The sequence below is a fragment of the Panthera onca genome, chromosome B4 (genome assembly GCF_046562875.1).
Source record: "Panthera onca isolate mPanOnc1 chromosome B4, mPanOnc1 haplotype 2, whole genome shotgun sequence".
NCBI classification, from domain to species: Eukaryota; Metazoa; Chordata; class Mammalia; order Carnivora; family Felidae; genus Panthera; species Panthera onca.
In genome coordinates, this window is record NC_138345.1 from 99556985 (window position 1) to 99574046 (window position 17062).

At 36.4% G+C, this 17062-nt stretch overlaps 1 protein-coding gene and 1 pseudogene across 13 annotated transcripts in view; one reads left to right on the forward strand and one right to left on the reverse strand.

Annotated features, from left to right (window-relative positions):
* OSBPL8 (oxysterol binding protein like 8) overlaps positions 1-17062 on the reverse strand; it is a 154313-nt gene that overhangs the window by 62776 nt on the left and 74475 nt on the right. For 7 of the 13 annotated variants that reach the window (XM_060656904.3, XM_060656910.3, XM_060656903.3 and 4 more), the window contains one exon: positions 12414-12551. In XM_060656904.3, coding sequence (XP_060512887.1) covers positions 12414-12551 — 138 coding nt within the window. Of the gene's footprint in view, positions 1-4272; positions 4434-12413; positions 12552-17062 lie in introns of those variants that run through there. The other 6 variants (XM_060656911.3, XM_060656905.3, XM_060656916.3 and 3 more) reach the window with 2 other exon arrangements.
* Positions 484-1111, forward strand: LOC132694045 (ras-related protein Rab-5A pseudogene; annotated as a pseudogene).

The window sequence follows — 17062 nt, forward strand, 5'->3', positions numbered from 1 at the left end:
TTGTAATTTCACATGGAGAGCTCTCCAATCCAAATTTCCATCATGAATGGGCTGCAGGCCTTTTGTCCCTTTTTCTTGCTAAAACTCAAGTTTCAGACCTTCAGAAAACAGGACAAATGCTGGTTGCAGAGCTCATCATTTCTCTGGATTCCCACTCTCAATAACCCTGCCCCTCCTACTAATTCCCTTACTTTGCTGACAGTTCAATCACACATTAAAAATAGAATTTTGAAACACTGTATCCGAGTCTGAAGGGGGTGGCCTGAGGAGGAGATATGCTACCTGGTAAGCGACAGCCTCAGACAGCCTCAGCCTCTTCTCGGGTTATGCCTGGGACCTGCTGCCAGGGAGGCTTTTATCCCCATGGCTCTGCATGGTGCAGTTTCAGCTTTCTTTACATCCAGAAAGAAAAAAAGTTGACACCTTGCATCCTGGAAGTTCATTTAAGACACTGAAAATTAGGGCCTTCTTTCAAATCTGGACATGGCTAATTGAGGAGCAACAAGACCCAACAGGCCAAATACTGGAAATAATATATGCCAGTTCACACTAGTACTTCTGGGAGAGTCTGCTGTTGGCAAATCAAGCCTGTAACTGCATTTTGTGAAGGGCCAATTTCATAAATTTCAAGAGAGTACCATAAGACACTGTTGTGCCTTGATGACACAACAGTAAAGTTTGACATATGGGATACAGCTGGTCAAGAATGCTACCATAGCCTAGCACCATGTACTACAGAGAAGCACAAGCAGCCATAGTTGTATATGATGTCACAGATGAGTCCTCTGGCAGAGCCAAAAACTGGGCTAAAGAACTTCAGACACAAGCCAATCCAAGCAATGTAATAGCTTTATCAGGAAACAAGGCTGACCTTGCAAATGAAAGGGCTGTCGATTTCCAGGAAGCACAGTCCTACGAAGATGACAACAGTTTATTATTCATGGAGACATCAGCTAAGACATCGATGAATGTAAATGAAATATTCATGGCAGTAGCTAAAACGCTGCGCAAGAATGAACCACAGAAACCAGGAGCAAATTCTGCCAGAGGAAAAAGGGTAGACCTTACTAAACCCATGCAGCCAACCAGGAGTCAGTGTTGTAGTTACTAAACCTCCAGTTTGAGCTTGCTGAAATATTCTTCTGCTTCTTAAATGTTAAGGACAGTGGAATTAGAGCATTTGACCAGCCCAGTATGACTTTCAAAAAGAAGAGACCTATGACAGAGTCAAGTTTCTAATACAGAATTATTTTAAGTGTTTTGAACTTAATTTTTAATAACATGCAAGTGACCCTCTAATGTTTCAGAAGGAGGAGGGGGGAATGAGAGCTATGTATGTGCATATGTTTCTGTGGATGGTTAGGGGGAATCACTTCTCATCACCATGGATAGGCATAAATGAGGATGTAAACCCACAGTTAACCAGCCAGTTCTATGAAAAAGATTTGGAACTTATCAATTAGGGTTTTTCAAAAAACTTTTTTTAGAAAAGATTCTAAAAACACTCTCAATAACCCTGTTTAACTACAGTATTTTGTTTAACTACAGTATTCAGGCAACTGGTAATTTCTCTTAGTATGCACATTTAAAACGTACATTCCTTATTTTAACAAATTAACCACAAGAAAACAAACCCACATCTTTAAGGGGAATAAACGAACATTAGTGGGATCTAAATTATAGCCAGTCCTGGTATTTTTAATGGGGTAAAAAAAAAGTCTAATGTAACCTCATCCTGTTTTAGGAATATGAAACCTAATAAATGCATCTTAACGGACAGTGTTCCTTTCAAACATGTGAACTCTTCAACAGAAATGCAACAAACCAGGTATCTGTGATTTCTGTTCAATCATTGTTGGCCATTATACACAGGTTTTGTTGTCTGGGAGCAGAGAAGGGGCTTTTGTTCCCCTTGGACATATTATTGTCAATGCACTAACAATTATGTACATTCAAACTTGATTATTTGAAATTTGATCTTCAGCCATACTATAAATAAGGTACTGCACTATAGTCTCTGTAAATGTTTATTACTCTTCTGTGGTATTTACGAGTTGCTTAAAAGTATACAAAATTACGAAACAACTAATTTTTCCTTACTCTCCCTTTGAAAGGAAGGGGCTTAATTTGTTCCCACAAGGACTAGAACCATGATAAACAATGTACCAGTAACTTGTAACATAAGTATTGCAGTATGTTAGCAAAAATCTTGCAGACTTGTTTTCCAAAGTTCATTTTACTTTGATCAGTTCAGTATATTGCACTGTTTTAGGTATTTTCCTTATAGTATGAAATCTACCATGTGTCAGAGATGATTTAATCTATTTAAGTGTTGAACTGGTAGCACAACTTGTACATTTATAGTAATTCAGAATTAGTAAGGAAAACCATTCACCAGTGTTTAGTTTTATATTGAAGACAACTCATGTTGTCCCTAAATTCCTAATTATAAATTAAACTCAAGGCAGGGGCTGAAAATATCATTTTTGGTTTGTCTTGTTTTCTAGTATAGAACTCTGTACCAAACAGAATAAATAAAGGCCAGCTTGATGGAGGAGACCCTTGGAAAATCCTGTACTCCATAGGAGGAAATGTCCATTTGTCACAAACATCCTTCCTTCACTTGGAAAATATGAGTTTGCTAAACTTTCACTGTTGCATTCTTTCTTCTTTTTTAAAGTTTATGTATTTATTTTGAGAGAGAGAGAGACAGAGAGAGAGAGAGAGAGAGAGAAAAGGAGAGAGAGAGAAAGAATGAATGAATGAATGAATGAATGAGCAGGGGAGGGACAGAGAGGGTGAGAGAATTCCAAGCCAGGCTCCACACTGTCAGCATAGAACCTGATGTGAGGTTCAAGCCCAGGAACAATGAGATCATGACCTGAGCTGAAATCAAGAGTTGGATGCTTAACTGACTGAGCCACCCAGGCCCCCTTACTGCTTCACTCTTAAAATTTATGTATGTTCAAACTTACAACAACCAAAATGAAAACCGAAAAATTTCTATGAAACTGTTTATTTTCTCTCAGAAATTATGCAAATATTCCTTGGTAAATTAAATTCATATCATCTTGCTATAATAATACAGAAACGTGCCTCTCCATGCCTCAAATTAGGAAAGGAAAATTGTACCAATCAACTCTATAGGTGAAACTATTTTACCAGTCTTGCTAAGAAGGTGATCTCAACCTCTCAGACTTTGGAAACAAATGGGAGGAAATCTCAACCGAAAAAGCACTGAGAAACTAGTGCAAGTAGTACCTTATAATTCTTTAATGTTATCTTAAGTAAACATACACACACACACCTTTCTAAATATTTTTCTAGTTCTTATTTATTTTTGAGAGAGAGAGAGAGAGTGAGTGTGTGAGGAGGGGAGGGGCAGAGAGAGAGAGAGAGAGAGAGACAGAATCCGAAGCAGGCTCCAGGCTCTGAGCTGTCAGCACAGAGCCCAATGCAGGGCTTGAACTCACAGACTGCGAGATCATGACCTGAGCCAAAGTTGGGTGCTTACCCGACTGAGCCACCCAGGCGCCCCCACACACATACATATCTTAAGTAAATATAAATATGTACACACGCATGTATTTTAATTAAATACACACATGCATACACAAATACAGAGAACATTTATAGGAAAAACAGTGCTTTAGTACTCTTAATGTTAATCTTGCTGCTTTGTTAAAGAAGCAATTAACAAGGTCTGGCAATGGTAAGACAGACTCGTCTCATCTTTGCAAAGATGCTTAAAACAGAGCTAAATTATTTTCAATAAATGTTTTCAAAGTATTTCAGTTTTATCTACAGGAGCATAGGAACATTTGAAAAACACAGATATAGCAACATTTCACAGGAGGGATTTAGAAAAATATTGCGTTCTCATTTTTTTAATTTGCCAAATATTTTAATTTTTTAATTATTTAATAACTTCCATACCTCTGAAGCAACTATCTGAACACAAGGAATTTCAAACAGAAAACAATTCTGTCTTAAGAAATAACTTCAAAAGTCCAACAGTGAGGATTCAAAAACTCAGAAGAAAATTAACATAACCTCTAACTTATATACTATTTGTAATGAAAATGACCTATGGCTACTAATCAAAGCACAGCATTTAGGAGAAAAAAAAAAAAATAAAGATGGTGGGGATAAATTCAAGTACTCTTTCAGGTAAAACAATTTTCATGAAATACAGCACATACATTCAAGACACATTTGTTACGTGTCTAGAGTCTTATCAGTGTTTAAGAATTGATCCTAGGAATAGCTTACCAAGGAAGGAGGAACTGCTTCGATTCATGGAGGAAACTGACTTCTTGGTCTCCTTTCGTCTATAAACCACTTAAATGAAGGTGTCACCTGAGACTTATACCAGCGATGTCTAAAACTGTCACCCTGGGGAATACGGTACAACATCTTCGCACTAGTAAACTCTGCAAAGAAAATCCCCCTTTACTTTGAAGTCTTCTATTAAGTAGTAGATATACACCCATCACATCATGTTTAATGCTACCAGGGCATTCAAGGTGAAGGGACTTTGAGGTTTCAGAGAATTTACTAAAGGATAACAGAAACTCATTGTACCTTTAATTCAAAGCATGTACCTTTTAATTCAAGTCTAGATAAACCAAGCATGGTCTAAATTAATTTAGCTAAAACTAGTTAAGCAGATAACTGATTAAATAGGTAACTTTTAGTTTTAAAAGTCTTAAAATTTTTAACATTTAAAAATTAATTTGAAACCTACTCCTTTAAGTTTTGACAAAACAACATTTTATATTCTCTCACAAAGCACTACAACTGAAAGATGGTTTTATAAAACTAAAAGTATGCAAAATCGCTTTTTATGACCAAAGAATGAAAGGGTAGCTACAGGATGAACTACAGTTAACTCATCAAGCTTCGATAACAACTGCAAATGTTCTCTAGAGGGAACAGAGTATATGTGAGACTATAATTTAGTCTCTAGGCTCCCTGGGCACTGTTCTTATTCAAAAGTAGAAGAAGAAAGGGGAGACAATAACCTAATAAATATACATATTTCTCTTTCTTGACAAACAACTGAATTACATAAAATATGTCAAAGAAGTCAGCATAAAACAAATACCATCCTATCTAAGAGACTGTAATCATTCTAAAGTTCAAACTATTTTTAAGGAAACTGGTATACTTAAGGTAAAAATCTGGCATGTAAATAAGTTCTGGAATAATCTCATTACCATTATTTAAACATATAACAAATAAAAGACTATCTTGATATGTGTGGGCTTTAGTGAGAAGAATCAGTCTCCCTAGTTTCTTCAAAAAAAAAAGAAAAGAAAATCCTAAATCAATGGAAGGAAACCACACCACAAAAAAAAAAACAAAAAAAAAAACAACTAACAACTTAACTGTTTTTAAGGGATAATGACCTACATTAAATTGGTATGAATCAATATGCATGAAGGAGACTCAGCCAGAAAACAGGAACAATCAGACTCTTTGCCATTCTAAAGTACCAGCAAAACAAACTTCTAACATGACAGCATGTATAAAACAAAAAGAAAACAGCTGACCCTGTAATTTACTCCCGCAGAGTGGAGTATTAAGACTATAGGCTATGACAGTCCTGAGATTGAAAACTGCCTCTGACATTTACTAGTTTTGTGAATTTGAACAAATGTCTTAACATACCTGATCCTTAGTTTTCTCATTTGTGAAGCAGAGGAACTGCTTCTATGTTTTATGAGGTTGTTTCAACAGTTAAATATAATTTTGCACATAAGACTTTTAGCATATTAGCCAAACTTGGTAAGTGCTCAATAAATGGTAGCTAATAGCAAGAGTTCAGCAAATGGCACCAATATAATGCCATTTTTTCCTGATGCATTGTCATCCACTCTCTTGTGGGACTTTCTCTTTAGCAAACATGGGAACAATATCATAGATGAGATTCATGTTAGAGAACAGGTGAACATTGCCCCCAGAATTGCATCTATTCAGTAAAAAAAAAAAATGAGACTAAAGCTTCACAAGGGCAGGGACTAACACATAAAAGGTGCTCAATATAGGCATTCATTCAGTTATTCAACACAAAAGTACCTACCGTGTTCAAGTTACTATGTATGCTAGGAACAGATGAGTATTTTTTTTTTTTAAAAAGGACAATCTCTTTCCTGAGGAGCTTACTGACAATGTCATTTACTCTCCATACCTTTCTTCCATTTACATTAACCCTCCATTATTCTATCAATTCAGTATTCATCTGTTGGAGCTTGCCTCAGCCCCCAAAGCCACTTACTTACACACTGAGCTGTCCACTAATTCTGACATTTCCTCCTACAGATCCCACCCTCTCCACCGAAGCAATTAACCAAACTCATCCATTAAGCCTCCACTCCCCTGCCAGCATCCCATGCCTACTCTGCCACTTTTATTGCACATACCTAGTAAAGCCTAACCTCACAGAAGACAATCTCACACTGAGGCAGGTTAATATCAACCTCAACTGAGGCCCAAACACTATCGGGCACCCCACTACCATGGTTCTTCCACTTTCCAGCTGTGTTCCTAGGCCTGTCAACACCTCACCTTCACACTGAACCCCATCATGGTTGCCTCCTCTGAGATCTGCCCAACTAATTATGTATTTCTCTTTACTGACTTTGTCCTGTCAACATTTGGACATGCTCAAATATCGCCTTTCTTAAATATCAATTTTGCCCCATTGTCTTTCTCTAGCTACCATATACATTCCTCCCCTTCAAAGGCACAATTCCTAAAGAGTTTGCCAACTGTCTTCAATTCCTTATCTTTCTTCCTCATCCTATTGCTCTCATATTCTGCCTTCATCACTGTCCCCAAAACTGAATTCACAAATGTTAGCAATGATATCTTGTCAATGGATCATTTTTCTTAACTGGCTTGACTTCTGAGCTGCACGTAAAACTACAGGTCACTCTTCCTCCCTCATAAAACCGTCTGTTTCGTTCTTCTGGGATACAACACTCCTTTACAAAGCTCCTCTGCCAATACTTTCTCCATCATATCCTTAAATGTTGACATTTTTTAGGATGGTATTCCAACTACTTTTCTCAAGCTTCAATTCTTCCCAAACTTTTTACAACTTACAATGAGAAATATATTTTACATAAGTACACGTATGAGTGTATGAAGATAAAAATTTCACAGATCACACAAGCTTTGATCTTTTGATTCTATTTTACTTCATTTAAAACACAATACTGTCTGGGAATCTCTAAACTGATGCATATGGTTGTTTTAACCATCTCAATTACTCTATGCTGATGACTTCCAAATCTACACTTCCAGTGCAGAAGTGTCTACTAAACCCTGAACTCATAAAGCCAACCTCCTCCTTAACATGCCATGTGGATAGCTCTAACACACTTCAAACTCACCATGTCCAAAACTGGAATCCTCAGCATCTTTCCCCCAAACTTGGGTCTTCCTCCATAGTTCCCTATCTTGGTAAACTTTTAAACTAGTTTCCCAAGCAAAATATGTAGGAGTCATTGCGGATTCTTCCTTCCCTCTTTCCACTGTCGCCTCCACCCAAATCATTCACTAATCCGGGACAAATTTTCCTTTTTTTATTCCTACAACTGTCACTCCCATCCAGGCTGTATTCACCTTACCTAGATAGTACAGTCTAGTAGTGAATCTTCTGATTGGTACTATATTCTTCCCAATTTATGAATATAATTCTAATCACTGTGTTACCTACTATTATAGTTATCTATTGCTGTACCTTAAACTACACAAAACTTAGTGCTTTAAAACATTAAATTATTTGCTCACAATGCTGCAATTAGGCAAGTTGAGGTTGGTGGTGGCTTGTCTCTGATCCACACAGTATCTGCCAGAACACCCAATATGGCTTGTCACTCTTACGGACCTTCAGCTGGGATGACTATAGCAAGCTGGGGCTAGCTATTTTGGGCTTCCAGATTGCACGTTGAAAGGGTAGGGGTAAAGGAAGAATAAACTCCATTTCTTGATGGGCAAGTTGCAAGAACGCATAAAAAAAAGGCATGTAAGATGAAAGATATTGTTGCAGTCATCTTTGAAAATGAAATACACCACAGGCCACTTAATTCACATTCCTTCTACATCCAAAATACACTCAATGTCTCCCCCAAGCCAAAACATCATTCTATTATAGCACTGACTATAAGGCTGGGTCTAATTATTTAAATCAGGTGCAACTGCAAATGGTACTCCTTGGGTTTAGTTCCTCACATGTAGCTTCTCAGATGTACCTCCTCTGAAGCCAAAATCCCATCACCTCAAAAGATAGCTTCTCTGCCCCACTGTAGTAAGCCAGGGGTAGGACTACAATGGACACTGGGGTTCAAAAGATGAAGGGGATGAGGAGTTACACAGAAGGCACAATAAATAGTCCCACAGCTGTTGTGAAATCTGCTTGGCACATGTCATCAGCAGTTTGATTAGAACAGTTATGGGGATGCCTGGGCGGCTCAACCGGTTGTGCATCTGACTCTTAATTTCAGCTCAGGTCATGATCCCAGGGTCATTGGATCGAGCCCTCCATCATGCACTGAGAGTGGGGCCTGGTTGGGATTCTCTCTCTCCTTCTGCCCCCTCCTCCACTTGTGCGCTCTCTCTGAAAAATTAATTAATTAAATAAAACAAACAAACAAAAAAGCACAGTTATGTTCTTTGAAAATAGTCCTTTGGGGCTCTTGACTCTGCCTTCTGGGCTCCTGGACTCATCCCCTGAGTCAGTCTTCCCATTTCATAAGAAATGGTCCATGTTTGCAACAGTGTAGTTTTCTCAGCCTGCTTCATGCCCACACAAGATTGGGATTCTCCCCACACACAAAGGCTCTTTTTAGTTGAACTATCCTTTTCCATCTACGCTGGTGGTGTTTCTATTAGCACCATTCTTGTAAAAACATTGTGAGTCTCTTATGAATTTTATTAGAATTAACTCAATTTAACAGATGCCACATCCACAGATTTCTTAGAGATAGCCAGTTCACTACTCTGGGCTATGTCATGGTGCTGTAGGACAGCGGACTTAAAAGCCTTAGAAGCTCTTCTGGCTAGCTGAGATATTCTGAAAGGTACACCTTTTAGACTCTTTAAAGCCCTTTTGAAAGGCTCCAAGAGACACTGCCTTTCTGAACTCTCAACACAGAATCTTACAGAAGCCTGATCTTGATTGGATCCTTATTCTGAGGCCATTTTTTACTAATGGCACCCTGGGATTTGAGAAGTGTTTAGATAAGTAAAGGGAAGGGAGAAGGCATTCATTCCATTCCATAGTGGAGGATACCAGGATAAATAAAAGCGCAGTCTTGCGGGAGAATAGCAAAGAAAGTCATCCCGCTGGGTTCATGATGAGGGGAAACACAAAATGAAATTGGAAAGGTAGAATAAAATCAGACAAATTAAGAGTCCTGATTACCAGATTATGGAATCTGGAATTTAAGCTCTCGATGGTTTGTCCAAATGTTACTACATCAGAGACACCTGGAGAGTTTTATAAATACAGAGCCTCACCCTACAGGAAAAAACAGCTCCCAGAGCTTCTGAAAGGCTGGAGTAGAAATCTGTATCTAAGCAAAGCTCCCAGGTGATTGATTCTCAGACACAGCCAGACTCAGGAGCCACTGCTGTAGGCAATAGTCAACTGGTGACTTTTTGAGAATGGGAGGGACATAAATGCAGTTATCTAGTGAAATTTTTGGTTACAAATCTGAATAAAAATAAATTACCCTTACCAAGTGCTCAGTTTCCTCACTTGTGAAACAGGGTAAATGATTTATACACCATAAGGTTCTTGCAAGAATTCTAGGAGCTAATGCATGTAAAAAATCACTTAGAGACATGAAGAGCATTAAAAGTTAGTCATTATTACTGTAAGTTTCTAGAACTCTTAAGTCTTTCCATTCACAAGCTGATAATACTAAGCAAGAGTATTTGAGATATTGTAGACAAATCAAAGAGGTTTACAGAACACTTGTTAATCTCCTCCAGCAGTTTATCTTCCTCATAATCAAGAGTTAATGAATCTACCTTATTTGAAAACAAATCTGACACCTGGAAACTGTGATATGGAATTTCAGTAGGTAAACCCAAGATATTTTGTGTTACACAAAGCCAATAGGTTGACTTTAATAAAAAGTATATTCAGTATGTAATTCACTCCATAAATATTAATCAGGTGCAAATTAAGATATAACTGACACTAGAGCTGCTTTAAATGCAAAAATTAGAGGTTTACATGGGTCACTAAAATAATTTCTAAATGAGCTTAAGATGCTTAAATACAGCAACAGCTGAAATATCAGCTTACAACTCAAACAGAATAATTTATTTAAAATAATCATAATTATTATTTATTAAACATTTCCCACTGAAATAAAGTACAAAATGATCATGTAACTTACTATTTACCAATTAATATTCATTTAAAAAGAAGTCACTAAAGCCTACTTTTAAAGAATAATTCATAGTCACAATCCCAAAACCCGAATAATTATAGAGACATTGTGATAGTTAAGACTCCAAATTAAATTTTTAAAATATTTGATAACCTAAGTATACATTAGCTTTAAAACACCAAACTTAAGTGTTTAGTTTTAAAAGCAGAAATCTTTCCACCATTACTACCGTAGTACTGCAAGAGAGTTCAAAGCATCTGATTAAATAAACTGTGCTAAGAAGCAGAATTCAAGATATGAAATTTATCAAATATGAATTAGGAAGTGAGGTCCATAATCCTTAGGAGTCCCCAAGACTCTTTTAGAGAGTCTGCAAGGTTAAAACTAGTTCCATAATAGATTTTCATTGTGTTGACATTTGCACTGACGGCACAAAAGCAATGTTCAAAGTGCTAACACCTTAGCACAAATCAACGCAAAGAGACTAACTGTTGTAGGGTCACTGATTTCTTCACTGCCATGCACTTACAGTAAATGGCCAGTTTCACTTACAGATGTTGTTGATGAAGCATTAAAAATTATTCATCTTAAACCCTGATGGTTTTAACATTTCTGTGTGACAAGATGAGAAGTATGCATAAAGTACATCTTTGTATTGTATTTTAAAATGTGTCAACACTTAGTAGATCTACATAATTCAGTAACTATTTCCCAAATGACTAATGCTTGATGTTAAAAAAAATCATGCATGAGTAAAGAACCATTCGAAGTTCAAGAGAGATGAATGGACTTTAACTTAAGAGAGTATGAAAAGATTATTGATGCGGTTTCAGATTCTACTTTGCAACCAATATTTAAGAAACTACCACTTGTGGGGTGCCTGGATGGCACACTCTGTTAAGTGTCCTACTCTTGATATAGGCTCAGGTCATGATCTCATGGTTCATGGGATCGAGCCCTGTGCCAGACTCTGCACAGACAGCACAGAGCCTGCGTGGGATTCTCTCTGTCCCCTTCTCTCTCTGCCACTCCCTCCGCCCTCCCTCCCTCCCTCTCTCTCAAAATAAATAAATAAACTTAAAAAAAAAAGAAACTACAACTTGTCAAATTTTGGTGTGTATCAAAGACTATTTGCATTTATGTATAAAGCTATTAGTGTAATCCTCCCTTTCCCGACTATGTATGTGTGTGAGGCCAGATTTTGTTCATATACTTCAGTCGAATCATTACATCATGATTGCAGAAGCAGATATGAAAATCTGGGTGTCTGTTTGTAAACTAGATATTAAAGAGATTTGCAAAAATTGTAAATAGTTCTCAACCAATGACAATTTTGTCCCTCAAGGGACATTTGGCAAAGTGTCAGCTATTTCTGGTTGTATACAACTGGAGAAAATGCTATCGTCATCTAGTGGGTAGAGGCCAAAGATGCTGCTAAATACCCTACAATGCACAGGACATCCCCCGCAAGAATTATCCAGCCCATAATGTTAATATTGGCAAGTCTGAAAGACCATGAGGGAAAAGAATACCACTCTTCTCAATACCTTTTTTTGAGGGAAAGGAAGGAGGAACATAGTTATTTTTAATAAAAACGTTATTCATATTAACCTGCAAAAGGCTTATTATTATAAATTTAAATGATTAAGTATAAACATTTTTAAAATTTCTTCCTTCTATTTTACGATAAATATCAATAGGTTAATCCACATAAAAGTTCTTTGAGGTCTCCAATAATTTTTAACAGTGTAAAGGAGTCTTGAGACCACAAAGTTTGAGAATCACTCAATTAGAACAGTATAACTAACCAAGTACACCGGGGAATATAAGAGGAATTAAAAGGACTCTAAAGGAAAATAAACTCATTTCAAGAGTAAAATAGATGACCAAAGCAAACAAAAAACCCATAAAACCAAATAGCTACAAAGAAAAAATTATGATAGACCTAAAATGTCATTCTCCCCTTATAACCACAACTAAATTAAAAGCACAATTTCTTACCCTGACTATGAGGACTTGCTGGACTAAAAGATGGCTGATACAAATCTTTGGTTGGTGTTGGATAAGCTTCTTTCCCTTGGCGCTGACTCATCTTTCCTGGTGTCAGATGTTGAGATTCGTCACTGTTTGCTACCACAGCTCAAGGAAAGAAGAAAAAAAGAATTAGTACTGATGTTACACATTTACATAATTACACAGTTAATAATACGGTACAGAACTATGATTGAAATAGCCTCAATAGTTATATTTGTTTTCCAACTCTGTACTTTAATAAATCTGCATAACTTTTATTTTCTTTTAATTGTAGTTTGCCATCAATCCAAGAGGAACTGATTGCTAGGTATGGGTCCAATTACACAAAATTTAGACATTATAAAAATGAAAATACAGTCAACTAAAAATGAAAGGTACTCCAAAGTTTACTATGGCCTTTTCATTGTGCTATTAACTCTTTACATTTGCCAATAAAGCAATAAGCAAGAGACAAAGTCATTTCATTAAAAAAAAAAAAAAAAAAAAAAATGGGGGCACCTGGGTGGCTCAGTCAGTTGAGAGTCTGACTTCAGCTCAGGTCATGATTTCACAGTTCGGGAGTTTGAGCCCCACACTGGGCTCTGTGCTGACAGCTCAGAGCCTGGAGCCTGCTTCAGATTCTGTCTGTCTGTCTGTCTCTCTCTCTCTGCCTCTCCCCCCCACCCCCACACTCTGTCCCTCTCAAAAATAAACAAACGTTAAAAACAATTTTTTTTAAAAAGAAATACAAACGGTCACTAAACATATGAAATACTCAACCTTCATTAGTAATCAGAAAAAATACAAATTAGTAGCAATATAAAATATTCATATTCACTAGAATTTCTACTCTAATTTCTAATTTTCATGAAAAATAGGTATGATTCTTGTTTTAGAAATAGGAAAACTTGAGGTTCATTCAGAGACTGCTTTACCTAAGACTCAGTAATAGAGGTAAGATGTCTAACTCAGGAGCATTTGGTTCCAAAGTCTAATCTCTTAAAAGCTTGCTTCCCCAATAATCAATTTAAATAGTGTTTAAAGTCGTTATTCACCCATTTGGTAATGAAGAAGAGCAATACCCACTTGCAGGGAGGGCAGAAAAGAGAAAAATACTCAAATGAAGGAATAGGGCAAATTGTGATGAAATCCACAGTGCCCTAGCCATCTCCATGTCCATTCATTTTATGTTTCTGTGCTTTCTGCCTACAAAAGCTTAGCTTTATCTTGAGAAAGAATGATTCTGTCTTCACTACAGATTTAATTTGTAACTTAACCAGAACATCATGTTCACATTTTTATCACTGTACCTTTTAAATCAACTCCTTTAAATTAAATTGTTTTCTATTGTGCTCAAGTTTTCAAGATCTATATTTTAGCTCTGTACATTTCAATGTAAAAACTAAAACAAAACAAAACAAAACAAAACAAAAAAACCCAAAACACAAAAACCTTTCACTTAACATCCAAGTAAAGATATAAAAAGTCTATGTTCCCATCAAGTCCATAAAAAAAAGAATCTATACACTGAGGACTCCTGAATTTATCTCTTCCTGAACTAAACTCACACATCCAATTGCCTGCCTTATACTAGCCTCTACTTTTTAACAGGCATCTCAAATTTATCCAGAGCATAATTCTTGATTCTGTTTATCCTCCAAACCTACCACTCACTATTCTCCTCCACCACTTTCTCAGGCTAAAAACTTTAGATATATTCTTTTATTTTTCTCTTTCTTAAACACTTCACACCTGATTTATTTGTGAGATCTTTATAGATTACCCTCAGAATTTATCTTGAATCTTTTTACTTCTTCCCACTTCTACAATTATCACCTTATTCTAAGCCAACATTACCTGTCCACTGGATCACAGCAACAGATTTTTACCTAGTCTCCAGACTTACTGTCTTGCTCTTTGCTTGTTTAGAATTCATTCTCTACACAGAAACCTGAATAATCTTTGTAAATCATGAATCAGATCTGCACCACACAGAAATATCCTCAATGCTTTCCATTATACTTGAATCCCATGGCATACAAACTGAAAAGTGTCTGGCCTCTGCTTACCTTTACAATCTCATTCTCTACTACTCTCCTTAGTCACTTGGCTACTTGGCTCCAGCTAGAATGGCCTTCGTGGTATTCCTTAAAACATGCCATTTTGCTCCAGTGTCTGGGTCTTTCTATCTCTTGTTCTCTCAACCTGGAAAACTCCTACTGCAGAGGTTCACATTATTGACCCCTCTCTACATGTTGTCTGTGCTCTAATGCCCTATCTTCAACAAAGTTCTTCATCATGCCTATGAAATTTATCAATTCTTTTATTATTTTGGTTAGTGTGCACTCTGCCACGATTATACTCTATCACTTTATCATACATGATTTTCACTGTTGCTCTTATCACTATCTGAAATTATATCATTTGTTTATTGTCTGCCTTCTACAGGAGACCATTAAGTTCCATAAGAGAAAGGAGTTTTATCTGCCTTATATTTCCATAAATCCTCAAGTCCTGGTATGGTTCTGACATAATGAAGGTGTTCAATAGAGTCTTGCTGAATGAACCAATCAACAAATTTTATACCTTTATCAAACTTTATTATCATAAAGTAAATGGCAGCTCCTTTGGTTACTAAATCCAAGATCCACTTAATTCCTAAAAATTACTATTAAAATTAAAGATGTATGGTATAGATGTAGGAAGAGACAAATTGACCTAAAGAACAAAACAGAGAGATCTCATAATCAAACCCATGCATACGCTGAGCCTAGATATACAACAGAAGTAGGGACTACCTTCATTAATGATACTAGGAAAATTAAGTATTGGAAAATCAGGTCCCTACCCTCATACCATGCACAAAGAACAGTCTTAGGAAAATTAAAGACATCACTGTAAAAAGCAAAACTTAAAACCTTTTAGAAGAAAATATAAAAAAAAATCTTTATAAACTTGGGATAGGGAATGATTCCTCTAAAAAGACACAACAAAGCACTAACCAAAAATAAAGAACTGATAAATTCCACTATATTAAAATTAAGATTTTAATCAAAAGGTACCATAAAAAGTTAGAAAGAAAAACAGGATATTTGCAACATATATAATTAACAAAGGGTTGGTATCCAGAATATGTTAAGAAAGATAACAAGCCTATAAATCAATTAGAAAAAGACCAACAACACAGTAGAGAAATGTAGGGATACATCAAAAAGAATAAAATACCTAGGAATACATTTAATCAAGAGGTGAAAGACATGTACAATGAAAACTATAAGACAGTGATAAAAGAAACTGAAAACACAAATAAATGGAAAGACAGTCCATTCTCATGGATTGGAATAATTAATACTGTTAAAATGTCCATACCACCTAAAGCAACCTACAGATTCGATGCAGCCCCTATGAAAATTCCAATGGCATTTTTCACAGAATTAGAACAAAAATTTCTAAAATTTGTGTGAAACCACAAAAGACTCTAGATAACCAAAATAATCTTGAAAAAGAAGAACAAAGCTGAAGGCATCATGTTTCCTGGTTTCAAACTATAAAACAGAGCTACAACAATCAAAACAGCATGGTGAACACACGTAAATTAATAAAACTGAACAGAGGGCCCATAAGTACACCTGTGCATATATGGTCATATTAATTTGGGACAAAAAAGTCAAGAATATACAAGAAAACGGCAGTCTCTTCAATCAATGGTGCTGGGAAAACTGGACATCCATATGCAAAAGAAAGAAACTGAACCACTATCTTACATCATATATAAAAATTAACTCAAAATTAATCAAAGACTTGAATATAAGACCTAAAACCCTAAAACTCCAAAAAGAAAACATAGGCAGTAAGCATCAGACTTGGTGATGGTTTTCTGGACCTGACACCAAAAGCAGAGGCAACAAAAGCAAAAATAAACAAGTAGGACTACATATCAAACTAAAAAGCTTCTGCACCACACAGGAAACCATCAACAAAAGGAAAAGACAACCTCCTGAATGGGAGAAAATATTTGCAAGTCATATATCTGATAAGGGGTTCATGTCCAAAATACACTAAGAGCTCATATAACTCAACAGCAAAAAAAATAAGCAATTTGACTTAAAAATGGGCAGAAGATCTGAATAAACACTTTTCCAAAGACAAAATGGCCAACAGGTATATGGAAAGATGCTAAACATCACTAATCATCAGGGAAATGGAAATCAAAACCACAATGAGCTATTATCCCCTCACACCTGTTAGAATGGCTATTATCAAAAAGAAAGGAAATAACAAGCGTTGGCAAGGATATGGAGAAACATGACTCCCTGTGCACAGTCAGTAGGAATGTAACTTGGTGTAGCCAATTCACCCCTGTGGAAAACAGTATGGAGAGTCCTCAAAAAGTTAAAAGAAACAACCATAGGATCCAGCAATTCCAGTTCTGTGTATTTTCCTGAAGAAAATGAAAACACAAATCTGGAAAGATATATGCACCCCTATGTTCACCATAGAATTACTTACAGCAGCCAAGACATGGAAATAACCTAAGTGTCGATTGACAAATGAATGGAATACTCAACCATAAAAAAAGAATGAAATTTTTGCCATTTATGACATGGATGGACCTTGAGGGCATTATGGTGAGTGAA